At 49.7% G+C, this 20,144-nt stretch overlaps 1 protein-coding gene and 1 long non-coding RNA gene across 4 annotated transcripts in view; both read right to left on the bottom strand.

Annotated features, from left to right (window-relative positions):
* The window catches only part of LOC108504499, a 56,590-nt gene extending 43,915 nt beyond the window's left edge, over positions 1-12,675 (bottom strand). Inside the window, exons 1-4 of the long non-coding RNA XR_001877136.1 lie at positions 12,198-12,675; positions 11,662-11,780; positions 5,418-5,572; positions 4,815-5,007 (exon numbers count right to left, since the gene is read on the bottom strand). This is a non-coding gene — a long non-coding RNA (uncharacterized LOC108504499). The remainder of the gene's footprint in view (positions 1-4,814; positions 5,008-5,417; positions 5,573-11,661; positions 11,781-12,197) is intronic.
* Positions 12,676-13,637: 962 nt separating this feature from the next.
* ACKR3 (atypical chemokine receptor 3) overlaps positions 13,638-20,144 on the bottom strand; it is an 8,938-nt gene continuing 2,431 nt past the window's right edge. Inside the window, exons 1-2 of one of the 3 annotated variants that reach the window (XM_017829613.1) lie at positions 19,703-19,775; positions 13,638-15,652 (exon numbers count right to left, since the gene is read on the bottom strand). In XM_017829613.1, coding sequence (XP_017685102.1) covers positions 14,531-15,625 — 1,095 coding nt within the window. In that variant the 5' untranslated portion in view covers positions 15,626-15,652; positions 19,703-19,775 and the 3' untranslated portion in view covers positions 13,638-14,530. Of the gene's footprint in view, positions 15,653-16,471; positions 16,546-19,702; positions 19,776-20,144 lie in introns of those variants that run through there. The other 2 variants (XM_017829615.1, XM_017829614.1) reach the window with 2 other exon arrangements.

Here is a 20,144-nt window from a genome sequence, read left to right as displayed (position 1 = left end):
TCTGAAAAAGTCACTGCAGACAAAGGCTGCATCAGGCAGGGGAAAACCAGCATCAAAGGGCAAAAGAGTCTGCCCTGCTCCCACCAGGAAAAAAGGAAAAAGAAAAGGGAGGAAACAGGGTGCAGAGGTTCCAGAATGTGTTCTGAGAGCTGAGCAGCACTTGCCTAGAAATGTTCATGAACAATTCTACGTACACAGGTCCCAGATCAGCATATGCAGCACCTTCCCACTGCTGTAATAATAACCATTAATAATAACAATCATTTTACTGACCTGCATATTCCTGCCATTCCACTAATTACTCTGTTTTTCCAACTGCCCTTTTTTTCAACTTGCTGGCTGGTGAGCTGCTCAGGATGGATGTTGGATCCACTGCACCTCTGAGATCTGATCATTTGGTGGCTGGGGTAGCGTGAAACCTTACCCCTGCTTGCTCCATCAATCCCACCAATGCCCTGACATCCCTTTGGGAACCCTGTTAAAATGAGCTCTTGCCCTTCAGAAGGCTCCTCTCCATTTAAATAACTTGGAGGATGGAGCATAGCTGCAGTCCAACATCCCCTGGTGTCTGAATATATCCTTTAGCTCCATGACCTGATTCCCTGAGCGCACGCAAAGCCAGCGATTTTGTGGAGGAGGAGGAGGAGGGGAAGAGCTCAGTTATTTTTCTTAATCTGCTAGCAAAAAAATATTAGGATAGTAAACAACCAGCAATCACCCAGGAATGCCTGGGAGAGCTCTTACCTACCGGCATGCAGATCCCTCATCTGGAATTCATTTATTCACGTTAACTATTGATGCTATTCAACTACACGGCTGGTTGGGAAGGACATACTCAAAAGAGACCTGAAGTTATTGAAGAGGCCAGTCTCCATTGCCAATGTCACCTCTGGAAATAATGAATCCTGGGGGTTTCTCAACCTCCTGGAGATAAGAACACACAGAAAAAGGTGCCCCATGGGTTTCACTCTCCATCTCATTTTGCTGATAATTCCCTCAGAAAGCTTTCCTAGTGCTGAGGATCACCTGCATCTCATTTAATTACATCCAATAACTTAAACTGCTGGAGCAAACCCACTTCAGATTAGAATCATTTTGAGCTCTGAAGAATTCCCACAGCCTGGTAAAAACAGTAGATCTAATTTGTATGTTCCCCTTAAGTGCTGTCTTACCTATCTTGCCATGACCCATCTATAGGTATGTACAGTCCTTCACTTTGCTTACTCTGAGAGTGGGTCCTACAGGGTCAGAAAAGCACAAGGTACAGTTGCCTAAGCTCCAGTTTTGGGGGTGTAAGTGGAAAATCCAGGAGGAAAGCAGATGCCTCCAGGAAGCCCCTCCATCATGCCTTTCCCCAGGCAGCTTACACTCAGCACTACCCTGGGAAGGGACCACACAGACAGGTTGAAGGGGGAAAAAAAAAAGCACATGAAGATCATGGAAGTCTCAGGGCAAGTAAATTACTGTTAATTGTGAGATATTTGATTGCAAGAAGCTCCAGATGGCCAGCCATCTGTTTTTTATTATAAAATTAAACAAGATTAACCCAAACAGGATTTCCTCAGCATTCTTCTCTGACTGGCTCACAAATACATCTTTAACACCTATGCTACAGATACAGCACAATCAGAAGCTTTTCCTGCTAAATACTCTGCTGTGTAATGCCCTTGCATGGAAAGATTTCCAGCAGGGTTGAAAAGAAGCAGGGAATGGACTAATTAAGAGAGGAGAGAACTGGGAAATGTCAGTTCAAATAGAAGTAACCCCAGCAGAACCCCTCCCTTTTACACTGCTGTGACCAAAGGCTGGTTAGAAGGGCACAAGCACCCGGGCAGGGGAGTTGCCAAGGGCAACAGATTGCCAGAGGCAATGGCAGCCGGGGTACCAACCTCTCCCAGTCTGGGATGGGAAGGGATAGAACAGCAGAACTGGGGAGAGTGGCCAGAGCCCCTGCCCTCTGTCTGTCTCCTCTGAAAGGCAGCAGTCAAAAACATCTCTCCCTACAGTGCCTCTGCAAGCCCCAGGAATTTTCTTTGCCTTTTTACACCTGTGCCAACAAGCCTCAGGAATTTTCTCCCAGCCCTGGCATCCTCTGCATTGCCAAAACACCACCCCTGCCCTTGTCCCTGGAAGGGTAGCACTGCAGAAGCTCAGTTTTGCTTTGCATGATTAGTGATAACGATGCCTTCCACAAGCTTTGGCCGTTCTTTGCTCCAAGGTACATAAATTCTGAGACCAAGCCCTGCAGAAAACAGCTCAGACAGATTTTGCTGAGCGGGGCTTGCAGGACCCGCTCATCCAGCGAGTTTTCCGCCCTCAGGTACCAAATCTGCTCTGGGAGTCAGTCAGCTGCCTCTGCTGCTATCCCTGGAGGCTGGGCTGCCACCAAGGTGGCCTTCCCGAGCCCACCCAGCCACCCTCTGCCCACCCCTGAGCCCGTCCCCCCGCGAGCTTTTCTCATGCAGATCACACATGTCTGCATTTGTTCGAAGCAAATCGGTTGTGAAATGAACATAAAGGGTGTTCCACGGGAGATGTCCCCTTGCATCAGCCCCCAGAGTAAACCCCCAGGACAAGATGCATCCAGAAACTGTCCATAATACCTCACTCACACCCTCCTGTCTTATCATGTCTGGGCAGAAAACCTGTTGGGAGAGTTTAATTGCCCATCAGCCAACAGACAAGTGCTGGGGCTCTAGCTCACTGTAAACATGATTATTTTTTGCATTTAACTTCGAATATCTTCACTTGCAGGGCTACCCTGGAGGGTAAAATGCCAGCTCCCTGCACCCAGGCTGTTTCCATCCCCCCACTGCTGCTCCCAGAGGCTGGAAAACACAGCAATTCCTCCTGACGTCCAACATGAACCTCCCTGGCACAACTGGAGGTCGTTCCCTCTCCTCCTGTCCCTTGTTCCCTGGGAGCAGAGCCCAACCCCCCCCAGCTCCCCCCTCCTGTCAGGGAGTTGCAGAGCCAGAAGGTCCCCCCTGAGCCTCCTTTTCTCCAGGCTGAGCCCCCCCAGCTCCCTGAGCTGCTCCTGCTGCTCCAGCCCCTTCCCAGCCCTGTTCCCTTCCCTGGACACGCTCCAGCCCATCGGTGTCTCTTCCATGAGGGCACAGAACCAGACACAGCACTCCATGATGATTTTAGGTGAGCCCCAGGCATACCCCAGTGGGATTAGGTCATACAGATCTTAACATATTCTAGAAACTCTATAACCTCCTCCATTCTGGGATATGGTCTGTCTCTAAAAAGAAAAAAAAATGGCCTTAAACATGATAAAAGCATGAACTACAAACTCATCACGCTTCCAGCCAGTTCAGCACTTCCTCCTGGAAGCCACCAAATGGAGATAAGGTTCCCCCAGTGACAGACCACTGATCTCTTTGTGGCCAAAGCCCTCAGGCTTGCAAAAAGGCAAGGACAGCTCAGAGGAAGACATCGGAAAGGTAAAACATGGTCCATGTAGAGGCATATTCAGGGAATTAACTGAAAAGCTCTAACAGTTTCCCTTCTTTTCCCCTTGCCTTTTCCACAAGAGCCAGGCTTGCTTCAAGGTGGAAAAATGATTTGGCTTTCCACAGTTTTATTCTCAGAACTGACTGTCCCACTCTGAGCTGGTACTTCTCCAGAAGAACGTGGTCCAAGGCAGACACCTCAGCTGGAAAACTCCAATCACCACAGGCAAAGGTACGTGGAACTGAGAGGACATCCCATCCTATTCTTAGATGGAGCAGGGAATTACTAGATGAGTAATATGCCACACTACACACTTACAAAGCACAGCTTAAACAGCTGCTTTGTAAATGAGGGGAACAGATGCTCTGACAAGAGCCCTGTGCAAAATGTTTCCTCTGCCAAGTAAGTAAAGGAAACCTATTTTTTGCTTTTAAAGGCAGACCCCTGTAAATGAGGTATAAAACTGACTTCAGAGCATTCCCACCACTTTCTTGTCTTTCCAGCAGAGCATCCTCTGGGCTGGGCTTTCAGTGACAGTCACTCCTCCCCAGCCAGCTGGGGAGATGCCCCAGGAGGTGGGAGCACACACGAGGAAACATAAAATAAAAGTAGTTAAAAAAAAATTACAAGCTTTTTAATCAATGATTTATCCATGCCAGGTACTTCTCTATCTAACCAGATGCTTCCAAGTGTCTGGCACTAGAGAAAACCCCATAATTTTATCACATGATATATTAGTAACCTGTATTAGACTTGCAAAAAACAACTGGCTACTGCTGGTGAGGGAATAAAATGTCACTGGATTGGACTATAAAACAAATAGCCCTGGTGTTATCTTGGAGGAGTTTCTTAACCAGCTGGTTCAGTCTGTCAAACATGGATTGTAAGGGGGCCGTGGGCAACTCTGGCTCTCAGGAGCTGCCTGGAGAATGTGTTTTCAGGGATGACAGACAAGAGAAGAGACCTTCACATCTTTGTAAGCAGCTGGGAAGCTCCCACCTGAGCAGGGATCACCTCCCAAGGGGCTTTCAGACAGAGGGGAGTAGGAACTGGGCTCCACCAGAACAAGGTTTGCTGCCAACAGTGGGCCCAGAACTCCTGCAACGTCTCACAGCATTTGATAGCACAGGGAGCACAGCACATGGCTTTTATCAGCTGGAAAAACCAGCACTGACACAACTGGGGAAAAACAGATATGCTTTTAGCCTGAAGAGTGGCTTGCCTGTTTTTTCCCAAATCTACTGGATAATCTAACAAGAGATATTGCTTCCGACAAACCTCAACGAGGTTGTGGGAATGCTGCAGGCAGCAGGACCACCAGAGAATAAGGCAGGGAGCTGCCCTGGAACACTTACCAGCTACAAAATGGCTTTTACAAAGTGTCATCCCTCGTCACGTTCATCCAGGGGCCCAGAGAAATGATCCTCGACAGGAAGGGACATGGCAAAGATGAGCAGAGAACTTGGTGCTACCTGTTGGGATTTCAGGTGCCAGCTCGTGTGGAGCCGTGTCTGCAGTACCACAGATAGGACAGGGTCCTGCTCCCAGCTGCAAGGCAGAGATAAGGCTCCTGGAACTGGTGGAAACACAAGTTTCCCAGCTCCAGGTTTGCAGGAGGAGGTCAAGAAGACCGCAGGAGGCAGAGGAAGAGTACAGTCAAGCAAAACACCTTGGGTGAGTTTTATCTATCCTGATGAATACAGTGCTGGTCATCAAGCAGATGCTGCTGCTAAAAACAGCCTTTCAGTTCAACACAGGCTTTTCAGCTCTCCCAAATCCAAGCTCTCATCTTCAGCCCTTGCAAATGAACAACAAGAGCAAACAGAGAGGCTGCACACTACGAAAAAGCCCCAACAACACCTCAGCTGACTCAAAATCAGAACTGGATGGATTTCTGATTAAGATGGCATCTTAACTTACATCTTAGCACAGCAAAGGGGGAAAAAAACCCTCTTTACCTGTGAATCACAGGTCCTGGAAACAGTCAACAGCTTTGCTCTTCCCATATCAGTTGTCTCCATCCTTCTCCTACAAGGCATGGGATGATGGGTTACCTCAGAGTCTTGTTTGTAATCATTCTCTCCTAGTGTCTTCCTCTAATGCACAACTTTAGCTGTCAATGGAAGGGGGAAGGTGGTTAAATCAGCTTCGGATGACTCCCTGCGGGAAGGTCCTACGTGTGTAACACAAACCTGACCACTTGCAGTTCATTTGGAGTTCCCTTTTTCATCACCCTGCAAGCTGAGACACTTTAGCTCCTAAGCACAGTGGATGTAATCAAATGCCTTAGAGAGTGGGAAGGGTTGGCCACTTACCCCAGGAAAGGAGAAGGGATTTGTGAGATCCCAGATAATATTTCTGGTGCTGTGCGTTACCACATTATACACCCCCAGCTTAATATTAACATAAATATACATAAATACAGCATATACATATATATAGTACAAACAGCATAAAGACATGACAAGCCTCGAGAGAGCTCATGGACCCCTTGAAGGCCCCACAGTCTGACCTTACAAGTCAGAATTAGTGACACTCCACCGGCTCCAGCCAGGCCAAAATTTCTTGCCCTGGGTATCAGCCACGGGCACAGGAGTGGGCAGGATGGGGACAATGAGCTGCTGATGCATGGGATGTCCCATTATTCCCAGGAGCCACGGCTGAGCTGGAATAACACTCACCACATGGAAGCAGATCCCAAGATGCATCACCAAAGAGAAGGACCTGCTAAACCTGACTCCTCATCCTAAGCATTTGCTTCCTTTCACAGTGTGTGTGACAACAATCCCTCTTTGGGCCGATACCATCTCCAAAGGGGCCTTTGCCTGTGGAGATTTTCCTTGGAGCAAATGGGAAGCAGCCTCCCCTTCCACAGACACCTCCCAGGTCCAACACACCACAGGCAACAAACTGCTGGTCTCACAGAGCAGAAGGGAGTCAAGAAACCTCGTATGAAGAAATCCAGGCTGAGAGGTGTCTGGGACCTTGTCACTGCCATGAGGTAAAGAGATTGTCAACAAGATCTATGGCAAACTGTGGGGAGAAGGCTACGTGTACAGAAGCGCTTACCCACCGTGCAAGTAATCCCATTTAATTCCACCAAACTGCCTGGACCAGACTTTCCAGACACATAAATGAATATAACACACTGATGCCAACAGACACTGGAAATTTTACACCTGGAGACATTCTCGACCCTTATACAAGCAGCACCTGGGCTTGAATACAGCTTGAAAAATTTCCAGCTCTACAAGAGCAAATCTACCTAAACAAAGCATGTGACTACTGCAAGCCTATGATTTCAGGGTCGTTGTGGAGCTGAACCTGTCTCACAGTCTGGTTTTTGTTCTTTATTAATCATTTCCATGGGCCTTTGCACTTTTGAATTCCAGCCTGACTGGAAGCAGCAAACGCTGGAAACCTCAGAAAGCTTTTCTAAGTGTGAAACCCCCACTGCCTGGAGAAGGTTTAATGCACTTCAAGTTTGCATTCAGACATTCAGGGGCTGAGCCAAGTAGTCACCCCTCTCAGACACTCAGGATGTTCACCTGTCTGAGAGTTTTCAACCTGAAATCCAGGCTTTCATCTTGAAGTATCTTTTGCAGAAGCAGGACCAAGAGATCACCAGTTGCAAAGGAGTGATGGGGCTGAGACAGTGCCCAGAGAACAGCTCATGACAGCAAACTATCAGGGCTGTTGATGCTTCTTTCACTAAACACCCACTTCTCATCCTTTCCCAGGGATCTCCTAGGCTTCAACACCCTCATCCCATAATCAGATTGAGCAAAGCATGCCTAGCATTCACTCTGCAGACGGACACAACTCAGGTAAGGTTTAGAAAGTCCCAAGTACTGCCAAACTCAAAGGTGGGTGAGCAAAGCTGCCTCTCAGCCAGGAGAGTCAGAGCGTGCACAGGAAAGAGCCTCCCTCCCTCCCTCCCTCCCTCCCTTTGCTATTTTATTCTCCAGGCATACAATGAGGACTATTCTCTCTTGGAAAGAGGAATCCAAAACACTCCAGCATTTCATTGATCGACTGCAGAGGGAAGGTATGGATTCTCCTCAGCCAGCCAGCTTCCCATGGAAGCAGCTGTGGAGAACTGGTGGAGCTGAACCAAGAGGAAGTGGTGCCGGTGGCTCTCTGGAGCTTTCAGGGTCGGCGTTTCCGACTGACTGCCCCCCCTCGCTCCTCCAAACCCCTCGACCAAAAACCCCGCATTCACTGGCCAGACGGGACGGGAAATGAGAAGAAAAACCCTCTCCCCATCACCATCCTCTTTGTAAAACCACCACCCACCAAAGCAACGGCACAGCCTTGAAAGTGAAGCCGGGCCCTGGAAGGAGTTGGCTGGGTTAGAGACGAGCTCTGACATAGTAAAGGGCTCAGCATCTCCCACACGGCACAGGATTCCTGTTGTCTTTCATCCTGCTTTGGTTTTAGAGTGAGGCCATGAGGAAAAAGAGAGCCAGGAGACAGTGGGGCTCACGGGCTGCTCCATGAAAACACATCCTGCATTCAGCTGGTGTGGTCTCAGGTATTTTAGCAGCCCTTGGTGAAAGGAAGTAAAAATTATTAAAATGCTCTCCAGAGAAAGTTCATGGGTCTGTCACGGGTAATCCTGAGCTGAACAGTCGTTACCCAGGACAGCAAGGGACAACAAGGTTGCAATGGGATGCCTGGAGGAAGGGAGAAGCCTTTGCTTCCTTCTCACACCTGATCACTGGTGACCAGGGATATGACCCAAGGGAATAACCATGAAGCTGAGTCAAGGGAGACTTAGGTTGGATATCAGGAAAAAGTTTTGCCCCAGAGGGTGGTGGGGCACTGAACAGGCCCCCCAGGGCATTGGGCACGGCCCCAAGGCTGCCAGAGCTCCAGGAGCGTTTGGACAACGCTCTCAGGGACAGGGTGGGATTATTGGGGTGTCCTGGGCGGGGCCAGGACTTGGAATCAATGATTCTCGTGGGTCCCTTCCAACTCAGGAGATTCTATGATTCACAACATGTGAATCTATGGTAACAACACCCCACAGACCTAAACCAAAGCAGCCTGTTTGAGGACATCCCAGAGGATGCCTTAATCCAGTCTGGGACCCCTCACCAACCCGTGGAAGGTGATGGGACTAGCAGGGCTCTCCCATCTCAAAGCCCACCTTTATCCAGCTTCAGCAGGGCTGGGAGGTGAGACACAGCCCAGCTCAATGGTTTCACTCTCCTGGGACTCCCACAGCCCAAGCCCTGAACAACGAGGACATTCCAGATGCCATGTGCCCATCGGACTAAAACCCACGGCACCGCCCGACAGACACGGAGCTGATGGGAACAGATCTCGGAGAGCTGGTGGTGATGGGAGCTGTGACCCTGAGCTGCAGAGAGACCCACTCTGCCCATGACTTGGGCTCATTGTTCGTCTGATTCCCCGCTGCAGGAGATGCAAATGTGCCTGTAGGTGGCCCAGAAACACTGGCTTATTAAAAAGAAAAAGGGAGGGGAAAAAAAAAACCCAGAATGAATGCAGCGTCTGTCACCCTTTTGCAGAATTGTTATTTTTTTTGTCTGTAGTTGGTGCTTGTTTTCCAAAGATTTACATTTTTATGTGTGTGTCATTTGCTTTTCATGCATTTGGAGACCTCAGAGCTTAGAAATTCAAAACACTTGTCAGTCACGTCAATCCTTTTGGACAAAACAGAGCTGCCACTTGGATGGGTTAAAAAAAAAACCACAACAAAACAACAAACAAAATGCACTTTTCTCTCAAGCTGTGACTCGGTCACCCTGCTCAATGCAAGCAAGACAATGTTTAGAGAAAGCAAAAAGAAAGATCTGAGTTTTCATACTCATCGGTGGAACTAAATTGATTAAGGTCATTTCCTAGGTAGGTTTGAAATCTTCTGCAACAATTTTTTTTTTTTTGAAAAGAAAAAGAAAAGTGTCCCCTCCAAAAAAGGGAAAAGTCACTACTGCAAAAACATTAAATCTGCTTGGGTAACTCAGAATATATGTTGGCAAGGCAACATATCTCAGCTTGAACAGTAAACCTGCTATGTCAGAGGCTCTGCCACATATGAAAGAGACTTGGGTTTCAATATATCATGCTGAATTTACTTCTTTTCAGCCTTTCATGGCAAAGTATTTGATGTCTCTCCTTTCACTGTTGCAATCGATAGGGTGACCTTATGTAAAAGTTTCCTGACCTTTGCTGTTGTAGATATTGTTCTGTTAAAATGTAATTTAACTCTTTTTCTTTAGTCTGGAAATAGCACTGTACAGAGACCAAACATGAGAGGGGGCTGGGATTTTTCCCCTGTTAACCTAAAGGCAAGAGGCAACATCCATCATCAGAGTTGGCTTCAAACCAGCTGATGTCAAGAAGCATCATCTGCTGAGAGTCTGGTTGGTTTCCCAGTGCTTCCCTGTAAAGATATCGACCTGCCTGGTAAGGTAAATAACTAAAAAAGCCTTACTCTGATGCCCACTCCAGTGCCATCCTGCTCAAGATTTTAGGACTGAGTGGCCTCCCTGGACTCACATCACTGGGATGTTGGTATCTCTTTGGCCCTATGAAGTTTTCACAGTTCCAGGATAGAGAGCTTTAGCAAGGGCCTTGCATGTATTCCACATGATGCCAGAAAAACAAATAGATGGAGACTTACATGAAAAAAAATGAATTGTTTTCAAACAGCAACTACCAAAGTGGAAGGAGATGGATTTTTCTGGTGACAGCGGGTGCTACAAAGTCAGCCACATGTTTTAGAGTTACGGCTGGATTATCCACCCCAGGATCTTTGTGAGCCTGGTTTGAATCACATTATAACCCTTTAATGCACATAGTTCTGTGAAAGCAAACTCACACTGTTATTGTCTGTTGTGCTGCTGTTATTACATCCTTCATTTGGGCTGGATGTGGGTATTACACTGCATTAGTGATGCAGATGTGCACGTCGCCACTCACACCCAGACATTTGCACAGGATTATGGCTAAAATTCCTGATCCTACTTATAAAAAGCCCTATAAATCCAGATAGCTCCTTTTAAATCAGCAGCATTAACCCACTGTAAATCCGGGCTGCAAGTCAGAGCAGACTCTGGCTCGGATGCTCTTCAGCCACACACCATAACGGAGCAGGGAGGCTGAAGCAAACCCTGGGCCTCGTACACATCAGTTCCTCCCAAAACCCATCCCCATCACATCATGCCCTGCTCAGCCCACACCCCATCACCTTTAAAGTACCAGCTCAACTCTCCTCATCCAGAAACTCCCTGAAACAGAATAAAGAGCTGGCTTTGGCAGCGCTGCCGCCCCCACGTGCTTCAATATTGCTCACAGCTGAGTTATTTCGTGCTTCTTAGGAACTTTAACTGGCTTTTATGCTCAGTGAACTCATGAAAGGCAAGTATCTAAAGTCAGCAGCACTGACTTTAGATGAATTAACACAAGGAGAAAGAGGGCAGTTGGGCGTTCCTTACAGTACATTACCTAGATGGTTGCCAGAGGAGCTGATTTAAAGTCACTGTGCTACACCTGAATGTCGTTTATGGCTCATAAAAGGAAATCTGTGTTTAAGTAACAATAAAGCAGGACTGCACGTTCTATGTAAGAAAAGAAATAAACCCTTTCTCGCAGAGCAGATATATTTTTATTTGCTCAGCGCCTGTCTCAGGCTCGTGGAGATGCTTTCAGCCAGAAAGCCCAAGAGTTAAGCAGAAGGACTCGCTCCAACGTGGCTTATGTCTGAGTTTTACTTATTTTCCACCCAACCCTTAACAGTGAATTTGAGCTCCTGGCAAAGGCAAGACCTGAACCCCCACATACAACTGTAGCTGCCCAGGCACAGGCAGCTACAAAGCCACAGCAGGAAAAGCGGGGGTCCTTCGTAACACAGAATCATTGAGGTTGGAAAGTACCTCCAAGGTCACCGAGTCCAACCTGTGCCCAATCCCCACCTTGTCACCCAGCCCAGAGCATTAAGTGCCACATCCAGTCCTTCCTTGGACACCTCCAGGGATGGGGACTCCACCACCTCCCTGGGCAGCCCCTTCCAATGCTCAACTGCCCTTCCCATGAAGAAATTCTTCCTGAATTCTTCCTGAACACCCCAGTTTCCAGAGTTGGGGCATTTGGTTGAACAAGGTGACAGCTGCCATCAAATCAGTCACTCCAAGTCACAGTCACATCTATCTGCAAACTCCCATTTTCACTCACCTGTTATCCACTGACAAATTCCCTCATATCAGACTCCAAGGGGTGCATATTCACTTTTTTGGTCTCAGTGCAAACACCAGCTGGGGTATTGCATCACACGAAGCCATGAGGAAAGCTTCCTAGAACACAGACATGTTTTTTCCTATTATACCTCTGCTACAGTTTGATTTTGGGGAACTTTTTGCATGAAAACAAAGTCCTAATGAGAAATATGCAACAGTGACAAACTCCATCCTTCTGTCCCCCTGCACTGTTCTGCACTCCACCCATCTCCCACCCTCTGCCCATTACCACCCTTATCACAGGTCATGGCCACCTCAGGATCACCCACCAGTGCTGATCCCTGGAGAGGACCTTGTTCCCCCTTCCACAGCCCAGTGCTGCTGGTGTGTGGGGGTGCTGCCTTCCAGCTCCTCTTGTCCTTTCAAGGGCCAAGGAGACAAGGTGGGTGCTCAGCCTCAGGTCTTTCCTTCTGAGGAGCTGGAAAGGACCTGTGTGTGCACGATACAGTTGTTGGTCAAGGTCCTGACCTTTACCTGCTCTCTGTCTGACCCTGCTTTTGCAAAAAGGCACTGTCCCACCACGATCCACCTCATCAAGAGGCCTGGAGACTTTATCAGTCTGGTCTCTGCAGCAGGTCTGCAGGATCTCTCCAACACTCAGCACCACCCAAGGTATCTCCAGGGCTGACACTGTGCTGTGAATACCAAACTGCAGAGAGAAAAAAAAATATCCATGAGTTTCTGCCAATCCAAACCAGCTACAGCACCATGCGAAAACAACACACTGTCTGAGAGGGAACCTGATCTGAAACAGTTCTGCTGCTCCAAACTGAGCAAGACCCCATAGGTGGATGGGAAGGGGGTGCCAGAGCCGTATCCAGCACCTTTGGAGAGAACACAGAGCGATGCTGAGGCATGGGAAACAATGCTCAGCTAAAGCAGGAAATTAATTTCTCAGCATTAACCAATTTTATCTGTCAGCATGAGGGAGCACTTTCCTTGCAGTTCAGCAGTACCTCAAGAAAGGCTCACAGGAAGCTCAAAACATCCATTGCTTATAAGAAGCATCAGCACAGAAAGCTACATTGGCATTCCGTTGTCACAGCTACGCCAGTTGCCCTTCTCTGCCATCAGAAATCCTCTCTCTTTTGGGATTTCTCCCCATCTGGAGATGGACCAGTGCTTTCTTAGCAACACCAGCAAAAGGAGGGGATGGCAGATTTGGCAGCGCTGGTAAACATCTATTTTTACAGCCTGACCTTCAAGGAGGCAGTAATGGAACATGGAGAAAGAAACAAAAACACAGTCGAGATATTTTGGCAGTTGGGATCACAGAGAGAGGAGGGCATGCTTGGATTTAACAGGAATTTAAGCACAGCCTTCACAGTTAGCGCTGTGCTAGAGCTGTAAAACACACACCCCAGTGACGGCTGGGAGACATCATCGAGTTGACATTAAATACCTTGTCCTGAGACGGCCACGACTCGAGTGCTTCGCTGGCCTAAAGCTCCACTTCACGGGTCCCACAGCGGCTGCATCCTGCCCATGAAAACCATAACAAAGGGAAGAGGAGATAAAAAGGGATTTAGTGCTGTCAGGACCACTAACCCCCCAATTCCATCACAAGCAAAACCCACGGAGCACTGAACCTGGATTAGTCCAAATATCCGCTCCATCTGCACGCTTGCGTAGTTTTCCTCCACGTGTTTGTTCCTAAGCTAGAAAAACACAGCTTTTCATCACTCCCAACGGTTTTCACCCTATAAATCCATCAGTTTTACCTCTCCCAACAGCACAGCCCTCCACAGATCTGCTCCTCCCACCCCCTCCCCAGTCACTACACACCGGTGCTGTCTCGCATTCCCCCATCAGTGGTTTCTGGCCACTGCCAACAAACGCCAGGAAAACACCGACTGACCTGTCTGCTCCTGCACCAAAGGACAGAGGGTGGCCTTGGGATTTTTTCTTTTTGGCTTTTTTTTTTTTTTTCCTGAGGAGGAGGAGCATGGCAAGTCAAACCACTGGCAGGCATAGCTTTTTTTTTTTTTCGCAGATCTTTATTTTACAAAAATAACTTACAAATAGAGACAACTCTCAGCAGTAAGATCATTCATTCTGTGCAGAAGGACACAGCTTGGTGAAGCAGGGGCACAGGAGTTAATGACTCTGACAATACTGTTAATTTTAACATGATGGCAGCTATATTACACTACATACATTTCATGCTCCAGACATGTGGGTATGACACCACATAAAGCTACGGTCGATAAAGTGTGTCAGCCAGGGAGGATGCACCTAAGAGACCATTTCCATTCTGGTTATCAGCATCCTCTTGAAACCAAACGGCAATCTAACACTCAGACTACAGCACTCTGGATACACTCATCAGCAATATACTTCAAATACATGATAAAAATATATTTAACTTTCAAATACAATTGTATAAGGTACACCAAGAGCCAGAAAATAAAGTCTCGAGCTTTTAAATACAACACACTATATATAAAAACACATACAAGGAGACAAGAGGGAATCTACATGTGGAAGGAAAAGCTTATCCTGGAAATGTGTGTTATTTGTAGTACACAATGGCTTTGTCTGCTAGGAAGTCATTTCCATTTGCATAGCGTTGTTGAGAAGTCCAGACTGGGCTAGGAGGAGGAAAGGTTTTAATTTTGGTACCACTTCCACTTTGCAACTGATTCTACTCTTAAATTACACTTTGCTCTCTCTTTTGTAGGCTGGAATTCATGCCCCGTTCATAACAAGCACATGGAAAGGAGGGAGTTAAAAAATAAACAACAAACCACAACACACAAGGAAACACCTGGTCAGAGAGTCAGGGAGGTTTCTTCATGGGGTTGCAGTCATTTGGCATTTTGCTCCAGAGCAGAGTATTCTGCTTCCGACACCCTGGAAGCGTCGATGAGTTTAGTGAGACCTGTTTTGGCAGAGTACTTGAAAATAAAGGCTTTCATGAGCTCGTATCGGTAGTTGCGGTTGATGAAGCTGTACAGGATGGGGTTGACGCAACAATGGACTAGAGAGAAACACTGAGTGATGTGGAGAGTGGCGTACAGGAAGTTCTCCATGTGACAGCTGAAGGGGATGAAATGAAGGCTGTAGAAGATGTCAAGCAGGACAGCCACGTGGTAGGGCAGCCAGCAGACGAGAAACACCACCACGTAGGAGAAGATGATCTTCCCGTTGCTCTTCCGCTCTTGGTCACTGGAGGCAGAGATGGTCTTGGCAAGGAGGAAATAAAAGACAGCAATGATGGGAAAGGGGATAAGAAAGCCCAGCACAACAGAGATGAGCTCCATGCCAATCAGCCACTCTTTGAAGCTCTCCTCCGGATAGACGGGACGGCAGTAGGTTTCATTGCTGGAAGAGACCGTCTTGAGGTAATAGGTGTCTGGGAGAGATGCGGAGAAGGCCAGGAGCCAAACCAGGATGCAGATGCAGCGACGGATTATCTTCTTCTTGCGATTGCTGGAGTTGGTGAAATAGGCCACAGACAGGTAGCGGTCCACACTCATGCAAGCCAGGAAGAAGATGCTGCTGTACAAGTTGATGGAAAATATAAGGTGAGTTATCTTGCACGTGATTTCTCCCATGTGCCACTGGTTATGCTGGACGAGGGAGACGACCCACACAGGGAGGGTGATGACGACGCACAGATCGGCGATGGCCAAATTGAAGATGTAGAGGTGGGTTTCATAGCCAGTCATTTTGGCTTGGAGGTTGACCCACACCACAACCGAGTTGGCCACCAGCCCTATGACAAAGATGAAAATGTAGAAGAAGGACAAGGTGTAGAGCAGGGCGCTTTTGTTGAGCGTGCCAGGGCATGTTGTCGCATCCACCGTGATGCAGTCGCCGTTGCTGCACGTCCAGTTGATCTCCGTCAGGTTGGCTGTTTCCAGGAAATCAAGGATGGATGTCAAATCAAGCGCGCTCATGTTCGCTCAGTTTGGAGTTCGAGTGACCTACAGGCCAGACAGGATTGAAAGAAATCACATCAGTTAACAGGTATTTCTGCCACCATTTCGTACCACAAAGCACGCGCAGGATGTACCATTTCAGTAACATCCTACTCTTGTCCACTGAAGAGCTCCGTGGAGCAAAACAACCAAGACACTTCACAGAACTCATCCGGGTTGACCAAAGAGGAACAGCGCTATTTTTTTTTGTGTCTTTTTCTTTCTTTTTTTCCCTTTTCTTGCAGCTCACATCTGACATCATCAGGTTGGCTATCGTCCCCGGGTGTGAAATCCGCAAAGTACACCGCGGCCAAATAAATGTCAGGCGACTAAATCTGTCTTCTGCAGCATAAATGATGATACTATCGCTTTCAGCAGGGGAATCTTTAAGCCATTTTATCTGCACTCCCTCAAGCGTAGTAGAATTGATCTGGTTGATACACGGTACCGTAAAACATTTACCACAGGCTCTGGGCAGCATCTTGTCAAGCCCAGCTCCAGCTGCATTAAGACGAAATGGCAAACTAAGGGGCTTTGTATCTCTATCCAATTTTAAATTTAAATTCTGCTCCATCCTCCCCCCTTCTCTTGAGTTCTATTTTACAAAGCATCCCCTGCATTTAATGATTATTACATAGCTTTGAGAAAAGAAAAAAAAGTCAGAACTTGACTGCTGAGTAGATCTGCTGGGCTTAAGTTTTCTTTTTAGAAGAGTGCTTTGATTTAAAGACACTCCCCCATCACAGTTGGCTCCACAACTGCCTCTTCCCCACCCTTTTGCTTTTCTACATCTACTTTCCTTGCCTTTTTTGTGCTTTCTTTTACCTGCAGTGGAAAGCAAGGGGTTCCTTGTTAACTTCCTCACCAGCAGAAGGAAGGGACCCAGCAGACTCTCATGGCTTAGGCAAAATCTAAAGCAGGGCTCCTAATTGCTGTTGTGCTTTTGGGGCAGCTTAAAAAATGCTGTCCCTGCCACTGGGACCCTCCCACCTCACAGGGCTCACAGTAGCTCCACCACCAGCAACAGCCAGCTGCCTTGGCTCGTGACCACCATGCTCCAGTCAAGCAAGCTTTGGAGTGCCCTGTCTGCAGGCTCTGGCTTTGAACACACCAAAGTAAAGATGGAGAGATGGGTTTACAAAGGATGGATCCCACCTTGATCCCTCATGGCTTCACTTGAGGTGGAGGATCAGGTCAGCCAGCGCACCCACAGCCTCCACCATGGACACTTCCAGCATCCCAAACAATGGTCACCTTGCTCTTCCCGCACCCAAGGCCCCAGCAAGGTGAGCTACCCACTGATGCTGCCCCAGCATGGCTGAGGGGCCAGAGAGCAACATCCTTGATCCCACCACAGCACCTCCTGGTGGGGCTTACAGGAGCATGGAGGGGAGAGCAAGCAGGGAAGAGCTGGGACAGGCTCCCTCTTCTTGTCCCCTCTCCCAGAAAAGGGATGTTGGTTGACACAGCACCTCTCGCTCCTCCATCTGCATAATTGGCTCTTCCCAAAGGTCCCGCCCTCCCTGCCTGCCAGGGATACAGGCTAGGAAGAGAAGAGAGATAAGAGGGGAGATAGGCACTATTGTCCCAGCAGAGGGGAAGCCAGTGGCACTAACAATGAGGGGGGCTGTGCACACATTCAGGGGAGATCAAATCTCTCCACAAACAGGCCCAAATTGGCCCCACAAGGAGACCTTTCCTATGGTTTTCATCCTGCTGGCCTGATGAAAGACAGAGCTGAGATTCAAACCAAATTAAACATGGATTTTGCTAAAATACTGGTTAAAGAAGGAGCTGCAACAGTGGTAGCTCTCTGTGCTGGGACAGACGATCCTCCAGCTCCACCTCAGGAAAGCAGAGAACCATTTAACCCATGCTCATGCAGGGCAGAAGAGCTGATGCTCTCCCCCAAGAGACACAGGCTCCCCTCAAGCTGCCTGTACCATCCTTTTGGTGCAGGCAGTTGGGATGTGCACTGCTCAAGCACAGCTCCCCTGGATACCTGCTTCATCCCCGGGCTGCCAGTGGGAAAGAGGGATGGGTCTCCTGTCAGACCTCACCCAGGGTCCCACGGCTACCACTGTGTCCCCAGCACAAATCCTTTCCAAGTCTCTCACACACAGGGAGAAGCAGCACCACCCCCAAGTCCCTGTATCTCAAAAACCTGCAGCAACTAAAGGAAACTCCCTAAAAGCCAGAAAACTCCCAAGTTCCATGGCACAGATCACCAGTTCCTGCTGGTATTTGGGAGCAGCAAAGCAAGCAGAGCAGGAGGAACACTGAGCTACTCCCATAACACCCCACAGAAGTAGCACAGATGGGCCTGAACTTATTCTGGGAAGGTACACGGTCCAACAAGGGGAGCAGGCTCATTCCACATCTCAGGACCACATCTCAAAACAACCTCCAGGACAGGGCTGTGACCGTCCACTGCCAAGCCTCCAGCACATCCCTCAGGAAGAAAAAACTCAGACTTGGCTGTGGGGTGTCAGATTCTGACAGAGAGGCACCAACAGGGCAGCAGAAAGCCCCTGAAGCCAGGGCTTACATCATGCTGGGGACACCACGGCCACCAGTGAAGGAGAGGGAGCACCATCACCCCAGCTGTTCACTCAGAGCCACACTGGGGATCCCACCAAACACAAATGATGCTCAGCCCAAACTGCAGCCTGTCTCCTGTCCAAGAGCAGGGCTGCTGCACGCACGTGCATCCATCTGTCCGGGGCCGCCCGTGCTTCGCATCCCCAGTGCGGCCATAAAAACCCGACACCGCCCGGCCTCCCGGGCTCTAAACCCTGCTGGGCAGGACGGCTCTACCCTGAGATTACAGCCCTACCAGCGGGGCTGTAGTCTGAGATTAGCTGCTGTAACCCGAGATCTGACTCCCACCCGGATTAGCCGGGAGGTGTAGGGGGGAACCCACTAGACAAACTCAATAAAGCCACTCTGTGCTCCTAAAAAAATACCTTCAGCGCTCTCTACAGACAGCACAGTATCCAAAAAGCTGGTGAAGGCAGCTGGGGCTGCATTTTCTGTCCACAGCACTGCAAAGCTCTTGCAGGCCATCAACCCTTCACCCGGCAGGCATGAGTGCTCTGCCTAGCCACTGGAGCTGGCAGGAGTTATGACACGAAGGAAAGGAGATACACACGAAATCCTGCTCCAGACACCCAGAGCTGTCCTGGGACAGCACACTCCACATCCCACCTCCTGCACAGGACTTGCTGCAGGCTGCGAAAAAGAAACAGGCACAAGCATCCCTGCCCAGGAGGGCAGCCCAGCACTGTGTGGCAGCGTCCAAGCCCTCAACAATTTAGGGAACTTCTTAGCACCCCATCTGCCACCAGAGTATCCCACAGCCCAGTCCTGCCTGCACTCAGACCTGCCTCCCAGCTGCTCAGGGGTGCGGGCAAACTTGGCTTTGCCCTTCCTGAGCGGAGAAGGAAACGAGCTATGCCAGGAACAGTCAGGATGGCTGGGCGGGTTGCCACCCACACACCTTCACCATTCCCACGTCAAAAGACCAGCCTGGCTCTCCAGCATGGGCAGCACAGCCCCTTCTCCAGGCTGCGTGGCCTCCACAAAAGGACACCCAATGCCCTCCAGGGGCTATGCAAGACTGAGCCCAGCACATTTAAACTCTTCTGCAGTTCCGAGCTGGAAAAACAAACACTAACGGTGGGGGAAAGCAGCGTCCGATGGAGCTGCGGGGTCACACCTGGGCACCCTGTGGCACCCAGCGGGAGAGCGGTGCTCCTGCCGGTCCCCCGGACCCTCCCGCCACGGGGAACCCAGGTGGGGGGCGAGAAGAGGAGGCTCCCGCCACGCAGTGCGAGCCGAGGGATGCGGGACACAGCCGGGGAGGTGCGGGATACAGCCGGGGGGACGGGACACAGCCGGGGGTTGCGGGGGTTTGGACCGTGGGAGCGCGGCTGCGGCGGCCAGGACACCCGGGCCGGGCTGGGGACCAGGACACCCGCGGGGCGACACCCCCCCCCCCACCACCACCACCTCCCGCATCCCGTGCGGGGCTCGGCAGGGCCGCCCCTCTCTTACCTCCCGTGCCGGAGGAGCGCTAGCAGAGCGACTGAGCGCGGAACCCGCGCCGACCCTTTATGGCCGCACCGAGGGGCCCGCCCACGGGGGCGGCTCCGCCGGCTCGGAACACACCCGGCCCCGGCTCGGAACACGCACGGCACGGCACGGCTCCGGCTCGATACAGACCCGGCCCCGGCAGGGTGGCGGCGCCGAGCGTGCGGGGGCTCCGGAACGGGAGCGAGGGGTGCGGACAGCGAGGGGTGACACGGGACAGGGGGGGCAGAGAAGGCGGGGAGAAGAGGGGGAAAGAGAGAGAGGAAAGGAGAGAGGGAAGCGAGGAAAAAAAGAGAAACAGAAGGCACGAAAAGAAAAGGAAAGAAAAAGAGAGAGAAAGAGAGAGAAAGAGAGAGAAAGAGAGAGAAAGAGAGAGAAAGAGAGAGAAAGAGAGAGAAAGAGAGAG

The sequence above is a fragment of the Lepidothrix coronata genome, unplaced genomic scaffold (genome assembly GCF_001604755.1).
Source record: "Lepidothrix coronata isolate B3197 unplaced genomic scaffold, Lepidothrix_coronata-1.0 Scaffold165, whole genome shotgun sequence".
NCBI classification, from domain to species: domain Eukaryota; kingdom Metazoa; phylum Chordata; class Aves; order Passeriformes; family Pipridae; genus Lepidothrix; species Lepidothrix coronata.
This window is presented reverse-complemented; position numbering and strand designations above follow the sequence as displayed.